The sequence below is a fragment of the Lichenostomus cassidix genome, chromosome Z (assembly GCF_008360975.1).
Source record: "Lichenostomus cassidix isolate B80296 chromosome Z, HeHo_3.0, whole genome shotgun sequence".
Taxonomy (NCBI): Eukaryota; Metazoa; Chordata; class Aves; order Passeriformes; family Meliphagidae; genus Lichenostomus; species Lichenostomus cassidix.
In genome coordinates, this window is record NC_139511.1 from 20,770,818 (window position 1) to 20,791,995 (window position 21,178).

The following is a 21,178-nucleotide window of genomic DNA, read 5'->3' on the forward strand; positions in this document are numbered from 1 at the left end:
AGGGTGAGGTGGCGAGGGATAGAAATGCCTGATTGTGGCAATAGTCATAGAAGCTGTGTGCTGTGTTTGGTCTTGTATTTTGAAGCTTGTAGCTGACCTTATTTTAGGGCATTTGGGGCCGAAAATCTGCTGTGTTCAGCAAGACCCTGGAGAATGAAAAGATACTGCATGCACTCCTGGATAATATGGGCTGCAGAGCTGTGTAGCGTTACAATTCTGTTTTGTCTGAGCTGAAAGAAGCTGCCATTTTCACCCTGCTATGACAGAATTGCAATTCAAAGCCAGAGACACTGTATTTTTCTAATATTTGTTTTGTTCTATTTCTTTACTGAGAAGCAGATCAGAAAGTCTAGAATTGTTCTTTATATACAGAAAATGAGGACCGGAGATTAGGCCCAATGTTGATATGAGTTGGAACTGAGCTGCAAGGAGTTGACTGATTATATTACCAAATGTCTTTCACACAGGATCTACTGAAAACCTTTGGAACACTTCTTAATGGTTTTTTTGAGAAAACCTAGGTTAAGAAGAAACCTTTTGGGAGATTTTAGTGGGCACTTTTGTGTGAGAGTACTTTCTACAATAAATAATATCCAAAAGAAAATCTTGCTAACAGTCATATTCAAATGAATATTTTTACCACAGTTTGTGTCTTGCTAGGCAGGAGTGTTAACCAATTTGTTGCCATGTACTTGTCACTGATAACTCTTAAAATGAGATGACAAAGTACAGCATCCCTTTGAAAATATAGACAGCGAATACATGCATAATCCCTTCTCTTGGGTGTCCAAATGAGGGTTAACTTGTGCAAGCAGAGGTGAAAGAACAGAAAAAACACAAACAAGCAGGCAAGTTTAAATTTTACTGATTAATTTCTTGTTTCTTTACAGGGAATATAGCATGTTGCGTAATTAGAAATGTTAGCATGTCATGTAGGTTATTGCTGTCCTTTGACCATAAATTGCTGACAAATGTTGAATAGAAAAGTTTACAGTAAAAATGTCAATGTCTTTTGTCAAAATGTCTAGAGAAGGTATTGATAGTATTTTTTAGTCTCAAAAGTATCAAAAGGATAGGCTACCTGAAAGCACTGTGCTTTTTACCATTTGAAACACCTGCTTGTATGTTAGGAATTTGAGAGGTATAATCTAATTTTATCCCTCACAATCCATACATTATTTCACATTATACAGACAAACTATTTCACATTAAAAATATATGTTTTCAAAGCAACAGAATGTGTAGTATCAATTATTTATTTCCTGGGGTTTATTTTCTTCCATTTTATAATTTTAAATAACTTTTTACATTGGTTTGGGATAAAAATAAGGGTTACATTGTGCCATAAACTGGACATTCCAGTTTTCTTTTTTTAGTGTAAACTAGCTAGTGATGTGAACCTTGTATTCAGTGTAGTTGAAATCTTCAGTCTCTGAATCCATTCAATTTTTTGTCTATACTTTGTCCACATATCTTGTTATAACAATGCTGATATATTTAAAATTGTTTTGAAATTGTTGTGGAAAATGTTGATTGTGATTGGTTTTGTCAAACACTGTGGTTGGGTGATTTTTTTTACCTTTTCTTCTACTTAGATAATCACTTCAGATATCTCATGCAACATAATCAAGAGAACTATATTTCTATATATATGCAGTGACATGACTGTTGACTCGTCTTGGAAAGTCCTTGTGAAATGAAGTATTTGGTTGTCAGTTTTTCATAGGAAGTTATTCAGCAGCTTTCATCTCAAATTAATTTTGCTTGTCACTTTCTTTATTTGCTGAATTCTCTGGCTAGGTCAGTTATTGTTTGAGTGCTTACTGAGTGGCCTTTCCTGAAAGCAGAAGGCATAGCAGGCACTCTTTTCTTTTTTCTCTGTCTCCTTATGTTGCCAAACCTGGCAACATACGTAGTAGTTAAAGGATAGCAGCAAGTAAACAAACATAATTTAAAAAATAAGAGTAAAATCCACCACTTTTCACCTTTTTTTTTTTTTGCATACAGATTCAGTATCTCTTTTTCATGAAAATAAAATATAAAAATAAATGTTCTAAATGCTCAGAAAATTAATGAAACTGCTCTTGAACCTCTTGCTGAGAAAATTTGTTAGACCTGGTATGCTTGAACTCTGTTAGGGAGTGGCCAAATGCATTACAGCTCTTAGGACTTCTCTGTTTCACTAGGAGGACTCATCACTGTTGGATATGTATTGGACTGTTTTCGTCAGAAAAATGTGCATTGCCCAGTTTTCTGGTGCTTACTCATTTTCTATTCTGTCTCAAACCTTGTTGCAGGCTAAATTCTAATTCTGTTAGATCATCAGAAATGGATAATTAAGTAAAAACGTCATTGGCAAACAAATTTATTTTTTTATCCATTTGTTTATTTGTTTGTTTGTTTATTTTAAGCAAAATGAGCAGTATTCCAGGTTTTCATCCTCCATCAGTCTGGGACTATTAACTCAGTGTATTTGTAACTACTGTGAGGTTGCTCCTTCCTTGAAGACTTTTTTAGATGTGTTTTTTACATTATTTATTTTAACAGTTTATCACAGTTCATTATAAATTATTAGCAATATCTGTGTCTTACATTAATTTGCTTTCTTTCTTTAATAAGGGAAAGGACATCTGATCATTTGTTGTATAAGGAACATGGGTAATACACAGAAGAGTGTCATTGAGCATGAGAGACCTGCAAAGATTTCTGCTGAGGGAATTGAGGGCAACTATAGCCCTACATTTACAGCATATTAATTACCAAATAACTGTTTTGCCAGGAGCAGAGATGCTTTCTGTCGCTTTCAATGTTTGAAAATTTCTTGAGGTATTAAAGGAGTTTGCAGATATGTCTGAAGACACTAGATCTGATTAATCCATAGTTTTTTTGTGGATATTTAAAAACTCTCTACCAGGAAAAGAAATACCAAACTTGATAATAATTTTAATTTAATATATTGCAGCAAAATGATGTCACAAGAGAAAAATTGATCTTTTATACTGAGTCTTACATTAATTTTGCTTTTCAGTGTCTGTAAGAACTAATATGGTAATGTCACCAAAACAAGGACTTTATTCATGATTTATGAAGACTATTGTGGCTATAGAACATTAAAGAGTAAGCAATAAAATGAAGGTGTCCTCCCTATCTACAAGATAGTTTTCCCTTATGTAGAAAGATGTACTCAGCTTCCATTCCAGTCAGTTCTTCCCTGAATGGTGGCTTTCTCCTTTTCCTGGAAAGTTCTGTACAGCACAAACAAAAATTTTGCTCTCACTATGTTTGTACATCTGTCAACATCACCACATGTCCACATCAAAGGACATTTTTTGCACTACTTTGACGCTTCCCTACAAAAACATGAAAAGTGAGAAAAGATGAAAAGTGTCACCAATACCTCTTGTTTTGTGAGTGTATTACCTGATGGGCAGCAATAATTTGAAACAATTTACTTGTCTTCTCATTTTAACTGTTGTATGAGGTACCTGATTACTTTCTCTGTGACATTCAATATTTGATGCTTGAAATTTGAATACGTTTATTTTTCAAAACTTCCATATGTACAGAATTTCTTTGTATTTCTTTGTGTTTACTGCTAAATTGGATGTTAGGATATACGTGGCATGTGCTCAACATTTTATGTCAAGAAGAATATTACCACCTACTAAATAGAGTAATAGGTATATATTCAGAAGACCTGTAATTTCCACTAGCCTACAAGCTGCCCACAAGGGTCATTGGACCATATCTGTCATTCTCATCAATATTTAAAATTGTGATTGAGGAGGAACTTTTGTGGCAGTGTGTTCATTCTTCAGGTGTCTGCCCTAACTGAGCATTTTAACTGTAAAGATAATCTTGGCATGATTAGAACCACATGAATTAATTTTTGCTCCTTCATAAAAGGTATTTCTAACTAGTCCAATTTCTATATGGAGTTTAGTACTTAAATTTGTATTGAGCAGTTTCCTAATTACCTTCATCTATGTAAATAAAAATAAAGTATTTGATGTGTTCTAGAACTGGCAGTTAAAAATAAACCTGCCTCTGGTCCATCTTCTCTTCCAGACATCTACTGCATCTAAGTGTACAGTTGTGTTTTGATAAACTTTATTTATGCAACACAGCAATACTCTAGATATCTATGCATTTCAGCTCTGATGAGTCTTTTAAAAGTTTTCTGCTTCTAATCATGGCTTTCAGAGTTTATTAACTCAGAGTTCAGAAATCATTCTAAGCCCAGGTTCTGGCTGTTTGCTTTGTTGTCAAATATAAGCTTCTCTACAGACAGTAGTCAGCTCCAATTGGTTGACATTAAAACCACTCAGGCACCAAGAATGGAAGACAACTAGAAATCTATAAGTGGCTTCAAAGCTATGATAAAATATACCTTTTGTTCCAAATAAAAAAACTCTTGGATTCTGTGAAGAAAAAAAATATCAAGCTGGATAATTTTGCGAAAAGCTTTGCATCCTAAAGCAAATGCATGGCTTTTGCATGGCTTGAGAACAGAAACCATGAGCCAGTGACACAAAAGATGCATTTTGGTCAGGAGCTTTGTGTCTTAGTACAGCTTTATGGAGGGACAACCTGGTTCTCTGTACTTCTTTTCATTTCTCAAGTGCACGGAGGGTCTGCTGGGGTCTTGGTTATGTCAAAGTGAACTACTTACACTTTGGGGAAAAAAAAAGAAACTGTTATTATTTGAGTTGAAAGGGCAAGGAATTGCTGAAAACTCTAGACCTTTGCTCTGTGCTGAGGCTTTTTTTTCCATAAAATCTTTAATTGTTATGGTTTAAAGGTTTGCCCATGGGGCAGCACTTGATTGTTCATCTCCTGGTGGAGGCCAATGGCTACCAGCTTAGAGGTAAAGAGAGCCACTGAGACTCCCCTGATAAACTGAGAGATACATCACCCTCCAGAACACATAAAAGACTTAAACAGATGATACACTGTGGTGCAGGGACATCTCAGTTGTGTGGATTGAGCTAGCCTTATAAAGGTAGACAGAACACCTGCGGTGGTGCAGTGTGGTGCTGGTGCTGTCATAGAGGAACAGTAGTTTGATTTATAGATCCACATCCACTGTCCTTGTTGCTGCTTCGTGCCATATATCCAGACCTTCTGTCTCACTTCTTAGCCTATCACTTTTATTGGTCAAAAGTTTAATGTCTTTTAATAAACTCCGACTCCACATACGTGAAAGTATTTACCTGTCGTTGCAACTTAGAGGGTTGCTGTCTTGCTTGTGTTTTTCACCCTGTGCTTTGCTCTGAAGGAAATCCTCTGTAAGCAGCCAATTACACACACTTAAGAAGAGAATTACACCTTTCTATGTGTGGTATTGTGTACTCAATAAAATACCAGTTTATTAGCTAAGGACTGAACTTGGAAAACAAATATTACAAACTCTTCAGCTTTTTATAATATCTCATCTTTATTGACTGGAAGAAGTACTGAGGGTAAATATCGTTGTAACATCATACTATTATTGAGGCATTCTTTACTTTTCTGAGATGTTACTTTCATTGTTTATAGCTGCCTTTCCTCTTTGTAAGTTTCCAAAGTCCATTGTCATCTGGGCTTCTTTTTTTATAGTATATAATTTTATATGTGTTTTCTGGAAAGGACTTTTTGGTGCTTTTTTTTGGTCTAGCCCGATTCATTTGCTGTGGGACTCATTTGAACTGTTTTTGTTTCCATAAGCTTTCAAGTATATCTTTCAGCTGAATGGTTTACAGTATTGTTTCTATTTTGCTTTGTGGTGGTTTTTAGTTGTTGCTATTTTGTCCACTTTGCTATTTTCTCCACTGTGACTTCAGACTGGTATGGTTAAGCAGCTTAATCCTATTTCAGAGAATCTAGATTTCTCACTTTTTTTGGTCCAGGATGTTCTTGTTTAGGTTTCATGTCTGAAGTTTAGGTCACTAATTCTTTTTTTTTCAATATTTCCTCCTAAAAGAAAGATTAGGCAGGTTGTTGTCAGTATTACTCAAAGTGTGATCTGCAGATAATACTTGGAATTCTTCCTTCTCTTTAATAATAGCAGCTCTTGTATACTCCAGAGCTAGCTATTCTGAGCAGACAAGTACTGACTAAAAAAAGTTTAGTGATTTAGGACAGAATTTGCTCTCAAGTCAGAGTGGTAGGGACTGTGTGAACAAAGTATAGACTATGCATTTATTTACTGCCTTACTGTGTATATTGGAACACAGGGATGTAGTGAGTATTTTTAATGTATGGAGAAAATTTTGTGGCTTAAATGTCAGAAAATATGTCCAGTGGTCTTGTCTGAAGTAAATTGTCTATTGCATGGTGACACCTATTCTAGTTCTGTGGAACTTATGTGAAGGTGCAATTTGGCCAGGTCTGAACTATGATATAAGATTTATTTATCACTTCTTTGTTCACATTTACAGGTGCAGTCTGCAGGGTTTTTTGTGATCTGGAGATTAGCAGTGATACCTGTAATAATTGTAATATTTTTTAAGACTTTGTCATCTTTTTGTTCAGTAAAGGATCTGATTACCTATCATTGTGATATCAGTTACATAATAATCATGATATTTTGATGAATTATTCTGTTGTGATTCAACTATCTACACTGGCAGCATAGTATCACTGAAATGTTTCTCATTATCCCCTATATTTCTATTTTTGATGTCTATGGAAAATGTAATTTGTGTGTTTTACAATTGAATGTGTTTTTTCCCTTTTCTTTTTTACACTGTGTGCATTGTTCAGCCAATATGCTTGAGATGGGAATTTATGATCAGAGACTGTAAGCATGAAACATCAGTACAATCCATAATAAGGCCATTAGTATTCTGCTCATGCAAGGCAGTGTAAGTACAATTTTCAGTGGCCTAATGTAACAGGTAATCATAAATTAGTATTTGCTTTAAAACAACACCAGATTATGCAGACTGCATGCTTAAGAAGAATGACTCAGTAAGTAGTGCAGCTCTGTAATGAAGTGGGAGCTCATTAAACAGATGCTATCTACTCCACTGATCTACATAAGCAGCAAACAAACCAAATGGAAATGTTTCAACAGAACACTGCAGTCAACCAGAACAAGTTCAGGTTCATTTACTGTGGCACTGTCTACAGGAATTAGTCACAGTAATAATTGAATAGTTGCTTGCTAATTTATCATTTTAAATTTGTTATTGTATTTGCATAATGTGTTGATTTTTTATGTCTTTGGTTACATTAAATGCCCTCATCTGTGTTTACAAAACCAGAACACTGTGGGTGATTTTAAGATTCATCAAACTGGCAGTGTTCAGTGCTCGTTGCTTGGACTGTATTTTTTGAAATTGTCTTTTCTTTATTTCTGGTTTGTGTGTTACATCTTAGCACATGCAGGCTTGTAGTTAGAATTTAGGAAAATTGAAAATTTACATTTTTCATGAATCATAGGTATAGGCATGCAAATAGGAGCAATAACTTGGCATTCAGTATTTCTAGGAGTAATACACCAGAAATTACATAAGATGTTTTTCCACTAGGTGGAATAGCCAGAAATAACAGTCCTTTAGAACTGAACTCTGTGAGTAATTTCAAAGATCAGTACCAGTTTTGTAGTGTATTACCTAAAGGATGTTTTGCTGACTTTAGAGGCTTTGCAGCTGCTTAGGAAGAAGGGTGCTGTATAACACTGTTATACAATTCTGTTTGAGGTAAATGAGGTGTAATAAGGCTAATGACTAGAATCTGAAAAATAAAAGTTTTTTTGTCATAGTTTCTGATATACATTAATTGCAGGTGTAACACAATATGTGTGAAATATAGCCACTAAAGGAAAGATAAATGGCTTCTAACTTTTTATATGGTGATATTTTTTATTAGTCTGCATTTTCTAGTAACTGCTGATGCAGTGAGGTCCTATACAATGATACAATATCTAGAAGAATCAATTTTAATGTTGTCAGACTCTTTCAGGACCCTTTTTTTTAATTGAATGCTTTATCTTTTACTTGTACCTCCTAATTTTTAGGGGAACAATGATCTGGCAGATACATCAGTTGTCTTGTGAATTCTGAATTCAAGTTTTGTGACCTGTGCAAAAGCTCTTAACCTTGTGAACACTTGTCAAAAATTGCTGTTTGACAAGTAGCCAAAGATAATGCTTGTGACCTGTATGCAGACTTGTTTAAAGTGTGGTTTTCTTTGTGCAAATGTATCATATATGGAGTTTTAGTCCCCAAGAACATGTGGGTGAGCTCACTGATGTTGAGGAAGAGAGAAAAAATTGCAAAACACTAGTGTATAACTTAAATAAATGAAAAGGAAAAGCATGTATTTATAAGTCACCTTTCAGCAGGACTGTTAGACTTCCTTTTAGAAAACAAAACCCATATACTTGCTACTAATGTGCAAATTGTGTTGTCAAAGGAAGAAACCCTTTCTCTTAAATGTTTTCAGAAAACTTTCACTCAGCATTTTCTGTATGCTCATTCATGTGTTCCACAGAAATTGTAGACTTGTCAGACCTCTAAATTTGTGGCTAACCTTTTTCAGTAACCTGCAGCATTAAATAATTCTACTGAGATAAGCAGTTAGAAGTTGTACATTCTTGAACACATAGCAAAGAAATGCTAGCAACAACAAATAGTAGCAATATTGTAGTCACTCTGCTAATCTACTGAAAATTTTTATGGATGTATTTTTTAAACACTGTCTTGTAAATTATTCAGTTCTCTTGAGATTTTATCTCAGTTCACAGAATCAGTCAGGTTGGAAGAGACCATAGTGGGTCATCTCATCCAACCATCTGGTCCATCAGGATAACCCCAGAGCACATGGCACAGGATTGTGTCCAGGTGGTTCTTGAATACCTCCAGAAGGGGGAATCCACAACCTCTCTGGGCAATCTGTTCCAGTGCTCAGTCACTGGCACAGTAAAGAAGTTCTTCCTCATGTTCAGGTGGAACTTCCTGTTTATCAGTTTCTGCCTGTTGCCTCTTGTCCTACTTCTTGGCATAACCAAGCAGAGCCTGGCTTTCTCCTCTTGGCACCTCCCTTCAGATACTCATAGACATTGATGAGGTCCCTTCTCAGCTGTCTCTCCTCCAGGCTGAACAGGCCCAGCTCCCTCAGCCTTTCCTCACAAGAAAGATGCTCCGGACTCTTTATCTTCTCAGTAATTCCGTGCTGGACATCTCCAGGAACTCCCAGTTTTGCCCTGAGTAGCCCCATGCTGGACAGAGCACTCCAGGAGAGACCTCAGCAGGGCTGAGTAGAGGAGCAAGATCACTCTCCCTGACCTGCTGGCATTGCTTGTCCCAGTGCAGCCCAGGATACCATTGGCCTGCTTGGCTGCAAGGATGCACTGTGGCTTGTGGACCCCCAGGTCCTTCTGCACAGAGCTGATCTCACTTAGTCATCCTCCAGCATGTTTCAGTGTTTGGGGTTGTTCCTCCCCAGGTGCAGAACCCTGCATTTGTCTTCGTTGGATTTCAGAAGGCTCTCTGCCCACCTCTCCAACCTAAGGTCCCTCTGAAGGGCCACATAACCCTCTGAGGTATTGGCCATCATCGATTTATTCAAGAATTGAAGGAAATTTTTGCTTTCTTTTGCCTGCCATCAATTAAAGTAACAGAATTTTGGTTTATAAACATACAATTACATTAAAACATTCACATTCCATGTACTTGAAATGTTTAAGTAACTGAAATTACCAGAAGTATCGAACTTCTCTTAAAGGAGGACCTTGCAGTCAATATACCTGTCATCAAACTGTGAGAGACAAAGCAAAAAAAATTCAATGCCAAAACTCTATAAACCCTTTACAGCTTACAAAGTATACCAACACATCAGAAGGAAGCAGGAGAGCTAGAAATTCTAACTCAGTTTCTTCCTATTTATTAATCTAGTTTATTTAGAGTATTTTAATAGGTCGTAAAATTTTCACACTGTTTTGACATTTTTCCAGCATTTCGCCTATGAAGTGGATGAAAGTTCCACAAGACTATTTATATTCTTGCATCTGTTACTGTGTAAAAACTATAGTTCTGTGTGCACCTCATGAAGATTTAGGACACAGCTGTATTGCACTTCAATTTTTTCTATTAGCATTCAGTTGCACATCACAATTGTGCAAAAGAGTGATGAGCATTTATTGGCTTGTTGAATTTGTCCTTTTTTCGATAAAAAACAAGCTTCTGGTTATATCATTATCCTATGTAGTTAAATTCAATCCACATAAGTAGCACTTCATTAACAAGAGGATTAAATTTAGCTGTGAAGATACTGGATTTAAGAGAAGCACAAAGAAATACGGGTTGAAGAAACTTTCTTTTAAAGGTAGTAGTTCAATATTAGAGCTGTAGGACCTTCCACCCTTCTTTTGTAAGATTCCTTACTGTTCCGGTCTCCAGCAATATATCAAATAAACTATGATTCAGCTAAATATGTTTACTAATTTTTGACAAGTAGGCCTAATGAATCTTCTTCTGAATTTTGCCCTACATTAAATCTGCTCTTTGTTTGGTTTTACACTCATCACTGAAGATTACTTGCCCTCTCTTACCTCTACCCAAATAACTGGAACATTATTAGCACAAGCTCAAGGGACACAGATGCTTTCTTTTACTGAAGCTCTATATCCATTGTGAGGAACAAGTAATAATGTGCAGATGCAAGAGGGTGTTTCTACTAAGTCCACTTGTGAATCACCAGTCTCCCTTTTGGAGAAGATATCATGATGTCTATTTTCTTCTTGGTTTTCTTCTTCTGTTACCTGCCCCTTATTTTCTAATGCAGCTCTACGGTTATTGACAATTTTCATCTGGAGCATATCTTTTGGTATGTTTGCTTTTGGTGTTGAAGTATTCATTTACAGCATTCAAATGCACCAACAAAAGTGCATCCATCACATAACCTATAATGTAGATTATTCCATATGTGCAGGTCAGTTTGAATAGACTTAATAGCACTGGTGGCATGATGACCCCAGAACCCTGATGCTGGTTTACATACTACCTTTCCATTGGAAATCATGTTAAATGAAATGTTTATTGATATTTTCAGAGAAGTATTTGAGCAATCACAATAAAATAATACAATAAATATTTAACATATATGACCTTATGCTTTCTTTCTCTTCTTTTGTTGATCGCAGCCTCCCTGTAGTCTTAAGGCAACCATGTATCTATGTTTACCAAATTTAACTGTACCCTTGGACATAGTTAACTTCTCTTCTTTCTTGTATATTTTGTTTCAAGTTTGTTTTTCTCATTCTGCATATGCCACTATCTAATGCCTGAATTTTACTTACATTGTGTTTTTGTGTTTACCATAGACATCTACAAGAGAATGGACTAATATCTTCCAGAGGGGTATTCAGAGAATATCTCTCTGGGAAAATATTGCCTAAAATTATTTACCAAGTTAATACAGCAGTTCATGAGATAAGGCAGCTAAGAGATTCCAAACTGAAACACTTTACAAGATTTTTTTCTCTCATCCCGAGTGATGAGCGCATAGAACCAAACCACCTTTTTGATAGGTGCCTTATCTGCAGATGCTTCTGGGCCAAGCTTTGTGGAACATGGGCTGTTTGATGTATGGTGCATATTCTGCAGCAATTCAACCTTGAAATACGCAGTTCAGGTTTACCACTGGGGGTGTTATGTGCTCAAGCACTTACGTTGCATGTGCCTAACTTCGAGTTACAGAATGGTTTCTGCAGTATTTGAAAAATATCACAACAGAAAAAAAATGTGCACCATTAATTAATGAATATCAGCTTAACTTCATTGTTAGCATCGCTGAGAGGGAATCTAAGTCTTGTGACAATGACCATGAGTAAGGTTACAATTTTACAAAGGGCAGAGAATGAGGACTACCTGCTCTTTGGAAGTAACTAACCATTTCCTTCTGTGACAGCCAACCAATATGGACATTGCGCACACACAGCAGGCTAATGAGCTGTGTGTCAGGAGGTGAGCAAAGAAATCACTAAAAGTGGGATTTTAAAGAAAGAATGAGAAAGAACCCTCTACTGCTCATGCTTTTCAGAAAGCAGAAAGAAGTCAAATTTCAGCATGGAGAGATGCCAGGAAAGATAAAGGGATTTTGGGGGGTTGGTCTGTAAATCATTAGAAGAAAAGGAAACAGATTATGAGATTACAAGGGTGTAAAAAGCACAGGTACAGGTTACGTGACCTGGTAAATGTGCAAATTATGCTTGAGACAGTCAAAAATCAAGGGCCAGAACAAGACAGTAGATTTGTTTTTTTCCTAAAGAGTTTTCTGTAATTAATACAAACTGAAAAATTTGGGCAAGTGCAAGGTAAAGCTAATCAGGACCACGTTCTGGCAACCTGTTTTGATCTAGGTATAAACCACATTTGTAAATGATTTATGAATACATCTCCTGGTACTAAATGTGATGTCTCTGCATGTCCTCCTTTTCCATTATTTGATACTTTTAAATTATTCATGTTGCTGCTATTTTCTCCCTGTGAAGTGATTTGAGCCTAGGTCACACAGAAAAATAATCCCGAGAACTTCTCAGAGTGTTTTACCTGCATTTTAACTGGCTGAACCAAACTCTTAAATGTTTTAAGAGTTTGTCTGTCAAACTGGATTTTTAGAGAAAGAATGTGCTTTTACAGAGTTTCCCTCTTTTTCATCCTCTTTTGACTTTAAATTTTCAGAAGCCAAGACTATTTGCCATTTCAATCATTTATTTTCCATCCAAAAACTCACTAATTTTTTGAAAACATATTCTCTCCCTTCTGTAGTAATCCTAAAAATGCTAGTCTGGGTATATCCATCTGAGTTTTTGGATAATAATTTCATTTGATAACCAAATAAGAAGACTAAACAGAGCGTGGTGCTTACTTACACTTTTCCCTCACTGAATTTGTTTTGTGCGCACAGGAAAGTCTAAATTTTTTTAAGTTTGGGAGTGGTCGTGGGACCACCATGAGGAGAGATATTTCAGAGAGCAGCTGTAATGGTTTCCCTGTCCAAGAATCACAGAATGAGAAAAAGTCTTCTGGACCACTTGCTTCTCTTGACATGGTTTCAAATAGGCATGCTTTAAACTTGAATAGTTTTTGGAATTATTTTTTTTTTAAGAAGCTGAAAAGACCCTAAACCACTGTGTTTCTGAGAAAAAACTGGAAAAAAGAGATAACCTTTAAAAATTAGAAGATGTTAACTACTATTTGACCATCAATCTACGATGTTGTGCATACAACAACACAGAGCAGAAGAAATATATAATGTAACTTAATTGACTGCCCCTCTGCTGCTTTTTTCCAAAATGAAAAACATGAATTTCGCTATAAGAGTCAAGGAAGAATTAGGTGTTCCAGATACTCTGAGACATTATGCGTGTACAAAGAGTCAGCTACAATTCTGACCTGAGGGTAATTGACATAAATACAGAAAAAAGTAGACTCAACACAGGCTCCAGACCATGCAGATAATGTTCAACTCCAGTCATTCTCAGCTCTTGTTCAACGTTCAATAGAGTGCCTTCTCAGGTCAGGGTATAAGCAGTACTGCAACACTCAGAGAAGCTGCTGGTTCTCTTTATAATGTTTCCTAGTCAGTGTTGTAACTGATCAGCTTTATGTGTTTGAAGAAGAAATTTCAGAAGTGATTTCAAGTACATATGATATTTTTATGTGAGAAACAGAAGAGCTTATTTTTGGCAGAGAGGAGGGAAGCAAGAATAAATTGACTCAGGTTTGTCATAAGTATATTAAATTGCTAGAGAGATGAAGAAAATGACAAGAACAAAAATTACAAGTGCTGTACTTAAGTATTGCAAATTTTGTGGCTGTCAGCCAGAAAAGCAGAGTGTCCATGGCTGTCATAGGAGCATGAGTGAACAATGAAGACACTTTAGTTCAAATTAGAGATTATAGGCCTGGGAACAAAGAGCTTAGGAGGGAGCTGAAAATGAAAACATAACCCACAGAAAAGGGGGACAAAGCAGATTTGCGTGTTCAAAGTAGGTCCATTCAGAGTCAAATGCAGTACAATGATCAGTGAAAACTTTAAAGATATGATGTGTCCAGGGTTTGTTTCTCAGTGCCCTGATCTCATGCTTTGGAACAGAGTCAGAGGTGATGTGGGTGTTATACACTAGTAAGTGGGTGGAAGGTATTCAGCACTCAGCTTTGAAGCCTAGAAAATGCAAGTAAAAGAATGGCATGTTCTTTTGTCCTTCCCATCTCTTTATTACATTTCATTTCTACGTCCTCTGTGTACTTGTAAAACTTGACCTGCTTATACTCAGACCACTAAAATTACCTGTTACCTGGAAGGAATAAATTATACTTCCTGCTCATGGCTTGGGTGGGTGGACTCTTTGATGGGTAAAAAACTGCCTGGATGGCTGGATAGCCAGACCCAGAGACTTGCAGTGAATGGAGCTAAATCCAATTGGCAGCTGGTCCCTGAATTCATCCTTAGGGACCCTTGGTAAACATGAGCCAATGTGCACCAGGGTGGCCTGGAAGACCAATGGCATCCTAGCCTTATCACCATCAGTGTGGCCAGTGGGACTGGAGAAAAAATTCTCCCCCTGTACTAGGCACTGGTGAGGTCACACATCAAGTCCTGTACCCAGTTCTGGGCCCCTCATTACAAGAAAGACATTGAGGGGCTGGGGATTGTCCAGAGACAAACAATAGAGCTTTGAAATGTCTGGAGTGCAAGTCCTATAAGAAGTGGTCGAAGGACCAGGGATGTTTAGCCTGGAGAAAAAGAGGCTCAGGGGGGACCTTATCACTCTCTACAGCTGCCTGAAAGGAGGGTGTAGCAAGTGGGGGCTGGCTTCTACCAGGCAATGAATAAAAACACAAGAGGACATGGTCTCAAGATGCACCAGGGAGGTTCAGGTTGGGCATCAGGAAGAATTTCTTTATGGAAAGGGTTGTAAAACCTTGGAATGGGCTGTTGAGGGAGGTGGTGGAAACCATCTTGGAGGTGTTCAAGAAGTGGTTGGGTGTGGTACTTGGTGCTAATGGTTTAGTTGTCACAGTGGTGATTGGTCAAATGTTGGACTCTGTGAGCTTGGACATCTTTTCCAACCTAAAAGTTTCTGTGATTTAGTAATGAAATTTGCAGTGTAGTGTTCAATGTTTGGGTTTCGTTGTTTGTTTAGGACCTTTTTCTAAATACATAAAAGCTTAGGAATTTTACAAAAAGGAAAAGCTAACACCAAAAACTACCTTTCTGTGACAAATATCTGAAGTTTTATTTTTATAGATTCCTAAAAGTGCTTTGAAATATTTGCCTGTGATGGTGGTGTTTTGTTTTGTTGGTTGGTTTTTTAGAGATATTTTAGGGCATTGCTAACTGACTGGTTTCACTAACTACAAAAACCAGCTAACAATATGAATGAGAGTAAAAAGAACAAAACGGCAAAATTGCTAGGCTTAGGGAAGTTCAATGCATAATTACAGTACTGTGCTAAGATTTTTGTTTGCTATGACTGATAGCTTCTCCAAAAGAGAAAAATCACAATCACATCAATCACAATCATGCGTGATGCCAATACCAATATTCAAAGTTTCAATTCAAAGCAATATCTGAATAAATATAGTAAATAAATATATTGTCACCATGTATGAAAAATTAGGTCACCAAGGTTTACCAGTTTGACTTCTAATCACAAGTTTCCTAGGCGATTCTTTTCATGGTTTAATAGGTGTACTTTTGGTCAATGCTGGATACTAAGCCTCAAGCCAGTCAGCTAACTGAACAAAATTTCGTAACTTTGCTATTAGTCGTTCTTCCAACTTCAGTAGTCTTGTATGCAATAACCATTAAAAATTAAGTGTTGAAGTGTCTGATGTAATTCAGTGTCAGAAGTGTATTTTTCATGCAGACAGGTATGTTTCACAAACAGTAGAAAGTCATTTTGTTACTGATGTAAAACTAAGGGGTTTTTGTACTTCAAGTTTGGGCACCAAATTGGGTTCTCCTATGCTGCCAACTCTTTCTCATTTTAAAATTCAGCAAAACTCTTCCCCAGTCTGCCTACAGATTTGGAGTCCATTTCTACTGAATTTGAGCAGCTGTAACAGCTCCGTCTGCTTTGCATTGGCTCATTTAATCATGAGTACTTGAAGAGCTGTCATTTGTAAAGCCCTTGCACTATATAGGAAGACAATTTGGTGTGTCAAGCATATCATCATTAGAAATAGTTGACATTTTAGTGCCACATATATACGTTTTGTTTTGAAAAAAATGGAAAGTCTAAAAGGCAAAGCAGACAATAAAGTAGTGATATTCTGGATGAGTGAACGGCTGTTAAGGAAACCCCTCAGTGAAAAGGAGATAGGAGGGAAAGACAAATCAACAAGGTAAAAGATATCTTTTTTCCTAATATTTTGTACTTATTTTAAGCTTAAAGCAATGAGCCGATGGTCTGTACTGGGGCTGATACTGATTTTAGGGCCACTGCTGATAAGACAAAGCACTGGAACATAGCTCACAGATGCACCTTCTTTTCTTCCGCAGTCCCTACATTAATACCTTCCATTACATCCATTTAGTTCATTAGGAAGTACTTAATAAACTTTCTTCTTACAAGGGAGAAGTGACACATATATAAGATCCCCTTATAATCTCAAACTCCACACCCTCAATTTATTTTGGACTTACGTGGATTTATGTCAGAAGACTGAAGCAAGAAACAGTCCTTTTTCTGCTTTTTGATTGTCCAAATAAATTGTGGAGAGATAGTAAGATAGTTCTCATGTGTTCCTTTGGATATGCTTATCACTAAAAATACTTTAAAAAATTATTATTTGATTCTGAGTTATCTTCTCATTTATAAGTAAGGAGAAATATGTTTTGGATCTATGACAATGAATCCTAAACTTTTCTAAGTAAAGAAATATTGTCCAGTAACTTTCTTCAACAGCAGTGGGAATGTTTCTGCCATATAGGCAATAAAAGTATAATCATTAAGTAATAAAGGTCACATGCCTATGCTGGTGATGTGGATATCTTTAACTGAAGGACTTTTCAGTGTTTTCTATACTTAAAATATAGTTATCATACAAATCATGATATGGCCTTTTTATATATCTATAAATTGGCTTTTTATTTCACTCTGATGCCATAGAATATCACGATCAAAAGTTAATTTCAAAACATATAATTCTTGCATACTCCTTCTGACACTTAATCTCAAATAAATGTAAAAGTATGTCATGCCGGAAAAATGCAGTAAATAGAAAGAATTCATTTTGCCGGTCTCTGAGGGTTGTACTTAAAATGATGGAACTGGCCTCTGTGGACTGTGGAGGTAGTAAAACTTGAATAAATTTCATAGGGGAAAACTGACCTATTCTCTTCCAGCTATTTCAAGATCTGACAAAAATTAAACTTCAAGGGAACAGATAGAAAAGTATTCCCCAACGGAGGACACAAAAATGTCTCATTCTCTTTTGGATCCTCTGTGCCAAAAAAGAATGTAATAAGTGTATCACTTGCTAATTTCTATTGTATAATGATATCATAAAAAGAAAAAGGTAAAATACATTATTCTCAGGAAAATGTACTCATTTTTCTGTTTGTCAGATGAAAATAAAGTGCTCTTAGATCCCAATGGGACTCAAAGCGTGACATCTCACAGAATTTAAACTTATATGTCTGAGAAGAGCTTCAGCTGTGCTTCATGACCTGAGTCTCTACCTGGACATCAACAAGGTACAGTGCTTTAAGCTGACAGGAATAGGTGAAAAATTTTAGGACAAAAGAATGTCAATTAAGAATGAGGTATTCCATGATGCATGGCACACACGTGCGAGGAGTAAAGCACAGCTTTCCTTCAGAGGGGCTGTGCTGTGGGGCGCAGACGCCTCTGGTCTTGTCCTCCATGGAGCAAATTGCATGCAGAGTGTGGGACAAGTAACCTCAGCGTCATCCTCCTCCCCCTAATTGCTGAGATGCCCTGGATGAGCCGAAGCTCCTGCATTCAGACAGGGCCCCCCGGAATTTGGGATATGCCCAGTAGAGGAGAGACACTTGCGGTGTTCCCATTCCCTGTGTGCCTTAGGTCCCTGCTGTGCTCAGGTGGGCGCAGAGAGGACGGATGGGAACTCCAGCCTGCCCTGCAGCCTGTATGCCTCTAGGACACCTTTTCTCGGGCAGCCCGGCTGGCATTGCAGTCCTGTGTGCCCCTGTCTCTGCTGTTCCTTCTGTCCCTGCTGCCCTGCTGGCATGACCTGTGGCACTGTTCCACACTCCACAAAGCCATAGTATTCCCTGAGCTCTGCAGGGGCCTAAGGGGCAGTGGGATTGGTGGCATTGCCTGTTTTCTTACATTTGCCATCGCACAGACACACCAAGAAGAGGGATCAACATGCCAAAGACAGAGCTGCTCGAGGGGAGGAAAGGAGCCTCTGCACAGCAAAGGGCTTCTGTGGTGCCCCACTGCAAGGAATTTCCCACAGCGGATACCTGAGGGGCTTTCCTGGTGGCACTGCTCTAACACGGGGCTTTGGGCTGTTCTCTGCTGCATCTGGTGTCCAAGAGGGTTCTTCTTGAGTTGTCATCCACAGCTCTGGGGATGAGCAGATTTTCCACCTGCCCCAAGGCAGGAGGAGGCTAGGCATGTTGGGCAGCCTCAGTTGCAGCAGCAGGGAAAGCAGAGCCCACGAGAGCATCACTTGTGCTGCCACATGCTCCCTGAGCCTCGCAGCCCCACCCTCTGCCCGCCATCGCCACGAGTGACGCGCCAGGGACACTCAGAGACACAGCGTTTGTGCAAGCACCACCTTTATTGGAACTTGGCACTGACTGCAGCTCCCAGAAGGAACGGACTCTCTCTTAAGAAGGGAGGGCAGTCTATGTCATTTTCAAATGACAATAGTGTATTTTACGCATTTAAAATATCAAATTAGAATCAGAATCTGTATCATATTAATAGGAATTGCATATAGCTCTATTTACTCTATTAATACATACAATTGTGTAATTGCAATCATGAAGATTCTCTAAAACTCATTGGTTATGACAAAAATATAGGATTTTTCTATTAAAAGGTATCTATCAATATTGGATATAGCAATATATAGAAATTAATCTGTTTAAATTATTGTTTATAAATTTAATTAATACAAGGTATTACGAATGAGAATTATTAAGTAATATAATGATGATTTTTACTAGAATTGTTTTTTTTTCTATTTATAATTACATGGTAAAAGAGTATAATTTTATATTAACGTTATTGAAATATTGCAAAGGTATTTACGAATACAGGTAATTTACGAATAAAATGATTAAATAAAGGTATTTACGAATAAAATGATTAAATTCTCTGAATTAATTCTAAAAGAATCAAGAATGGATCTAAATCTCCATTTGTCTGGCCCGAGCCTCCTCCAAGTGCCTCCATCCTCAAGCAGGTGCAAGACTTCTGCATGGAAAAGTATGAAGAGATAGAGTTAATACGGTTCCAATGATGAGGCAGAGTGGAGAGAGGCAGGGTCCGGCGGGAGCGCCGAGCCTCCACCCCGGCGGAGGTCTGTGCTCGGCAGCGAGAGCAGCTCTGCGCTGGATGGCTGGCTGGCTGGCTGCTCGCAAAGATGTGCGGCTCACCTTGCCCAGCCCAAAGAGCATCTCCTCCAGGAAGGTTGGCTTCACACAGAGCACCGTCTGTGCTCCTCTGAAAGGCCGCCGAGCTTACCTTCGCATCCTGCTCGTCCTATTTGTGTGGACGAATCGGGCCACTTGCTTCCTCACCACGTTCATGGTCCTCCACATTCTCCTGATCTCCTGGAATCCCTCCCTTAAGCGGTGCCTTCTCTCCTCCATTTCCATCCTTCGCCTCCTCTCCTCTTCTCGAGCTCTCCTGGCCATTTCTCTCTGCCTCCTGGCCGCTCTCCTGCGCCAAAGCCAGAGACACAGAGGCATGAGCAGCACGTCAGAAGCCACCCAGAGGGGCCAGTGCTGCAAGAAAGCCCGCAGCAGGGCTCCCCAGCCAGGCTCAGGGGTCTCCTGGGTGTCCTGCTCCACGTCGTCCTCGTGGGGCGGCCATGCCCGCTCGTCAAAGCCGTTGATGACGGGCCGGGGGAACTGGAAGAGGAGCAGTGCAAAGAGGGCCACGACGGATTTGCTTGCCATGCTCTGCAGGAGGAGGAGAGAGAGACAAGGCTTTCAGTGGGGCAGCAAAGGGGATCTTGTGGAGGGTGAAGGGAGGATGTGAGGTGCAGGCGTGCGAGGGCAGGAAGCGCAGGGCTCTAGACACCTGGCAGGAAGCAAGGCCTGTCCCAGTGGCCCAGCAGCAGCAGCAGCAGAAGCAGCAGCAGCAGCAGCCCCGTGCCCTGCCCAAGGCGCTGGCACGAGGGACTGGCTGCGGACACAAGGGGGACAGTGCAGCCCCGGCTGTGACGCCTCTGCCCCAGCCCTCACCCAGCCCAGCCCCGCCACGTGTGCACTCACCGCTCGCCGAGGCTCTGCCGGGGCAGTGTTAGCTGCGGGCGCCTTTTATAGCTGCCCCATTGTGACACAGCGGCCCCGATGTCACAGGTGCCAGAGGCATCACAGCCAGGCCAGCCCCGCCCTTCGTCCCCAGCCCAGCTCAGCACCTGCGAGTGGGCCCAGCGATGGAAGCCCCGGCAGCCCCCAAGTGCTGCCCCTCTGGGAGGGAATGGGCCCTGGGGCGTTGCCTTCAAAAAGAAGGCAGAAGCCCCCCAGCCTCTAGTCAATGTGAACGAAATCGTCTCAATAATATCAAACATTATACTTGACATTAGCTGGAACAGTGCTCGTGATGTTTTTGTGATGGGCTGGTTTTTCTTTTCGTATAGACTGTGAGGATGACTTAGTTTTTCTTGATTGTTTATTCCGCTAATCATCCCCTTTGAAATTTCTTTGAATCTTTCACCCCCCGAAGAAAATACCTAAAAATACTCCTCAAATATTCAGTCCTCTTTCCGAAACTAAAGTTGTTTTCTTTTGTTTCTGTGCTGCAAAATGGTGTGTAATGGCAAATATTTTATTTTACTTCCAAACTAGTGATATTCCTCCTGGTTTTTTCCTATCTGCAAACACCTAAATTTTGTCGTGGAAACCATAAATATCATTTGTCAATTGCAACACAGCTGGTAAAAATTCAGTTAAGTGTTATAATACGTTTGCTGTCATCTATGGTTTAGTCTTTTCTTGCTTTTAATTAAAAAGTTTG

General features: G+C 38.8%; 1 protein-coding gene across 1 annotated transcript; it reads right to left on the minus strand.

Moving 5' to 3' along the window:
• Positions 1-19,274: 19,274 nt before the first annotated feature.
• Positions 19,275-20,473, minus strand: LOC146424493 (uncharacterized). The gene is made up of 3 exons (XM_085043008.1): positions 20,434-20,473; positions 19,679-20,118; positions 19,275-19,408 (listed from the first exon to the last, which is right to left on the minus strand). Exons 2-3 carry the CDS (start codon positions 20,113-20,115, stop codon positions 19,390-19,392), a joined length of 456 nt encoding a protein of 151 aa, XP_084899134.1. The 5' UTR covers positions 20,116-20,118; positions 20,434-20,473; the 3' UTR covers positions 19,275-19,389.
• Between the last annotated feature and the right edge of the window lie 705 nt (positions 20,474-21,178).

What these genes read in the sequence shown, in the direction of transcription:
- LOC146424493 (XM_085043008.1), bottom strand. Translation starts at nt 20,115, where the DNA reads ATGGCAAGCAAATCCGTCGTGGCCCTCTTTGCACTGCTCCTCTTCCAG.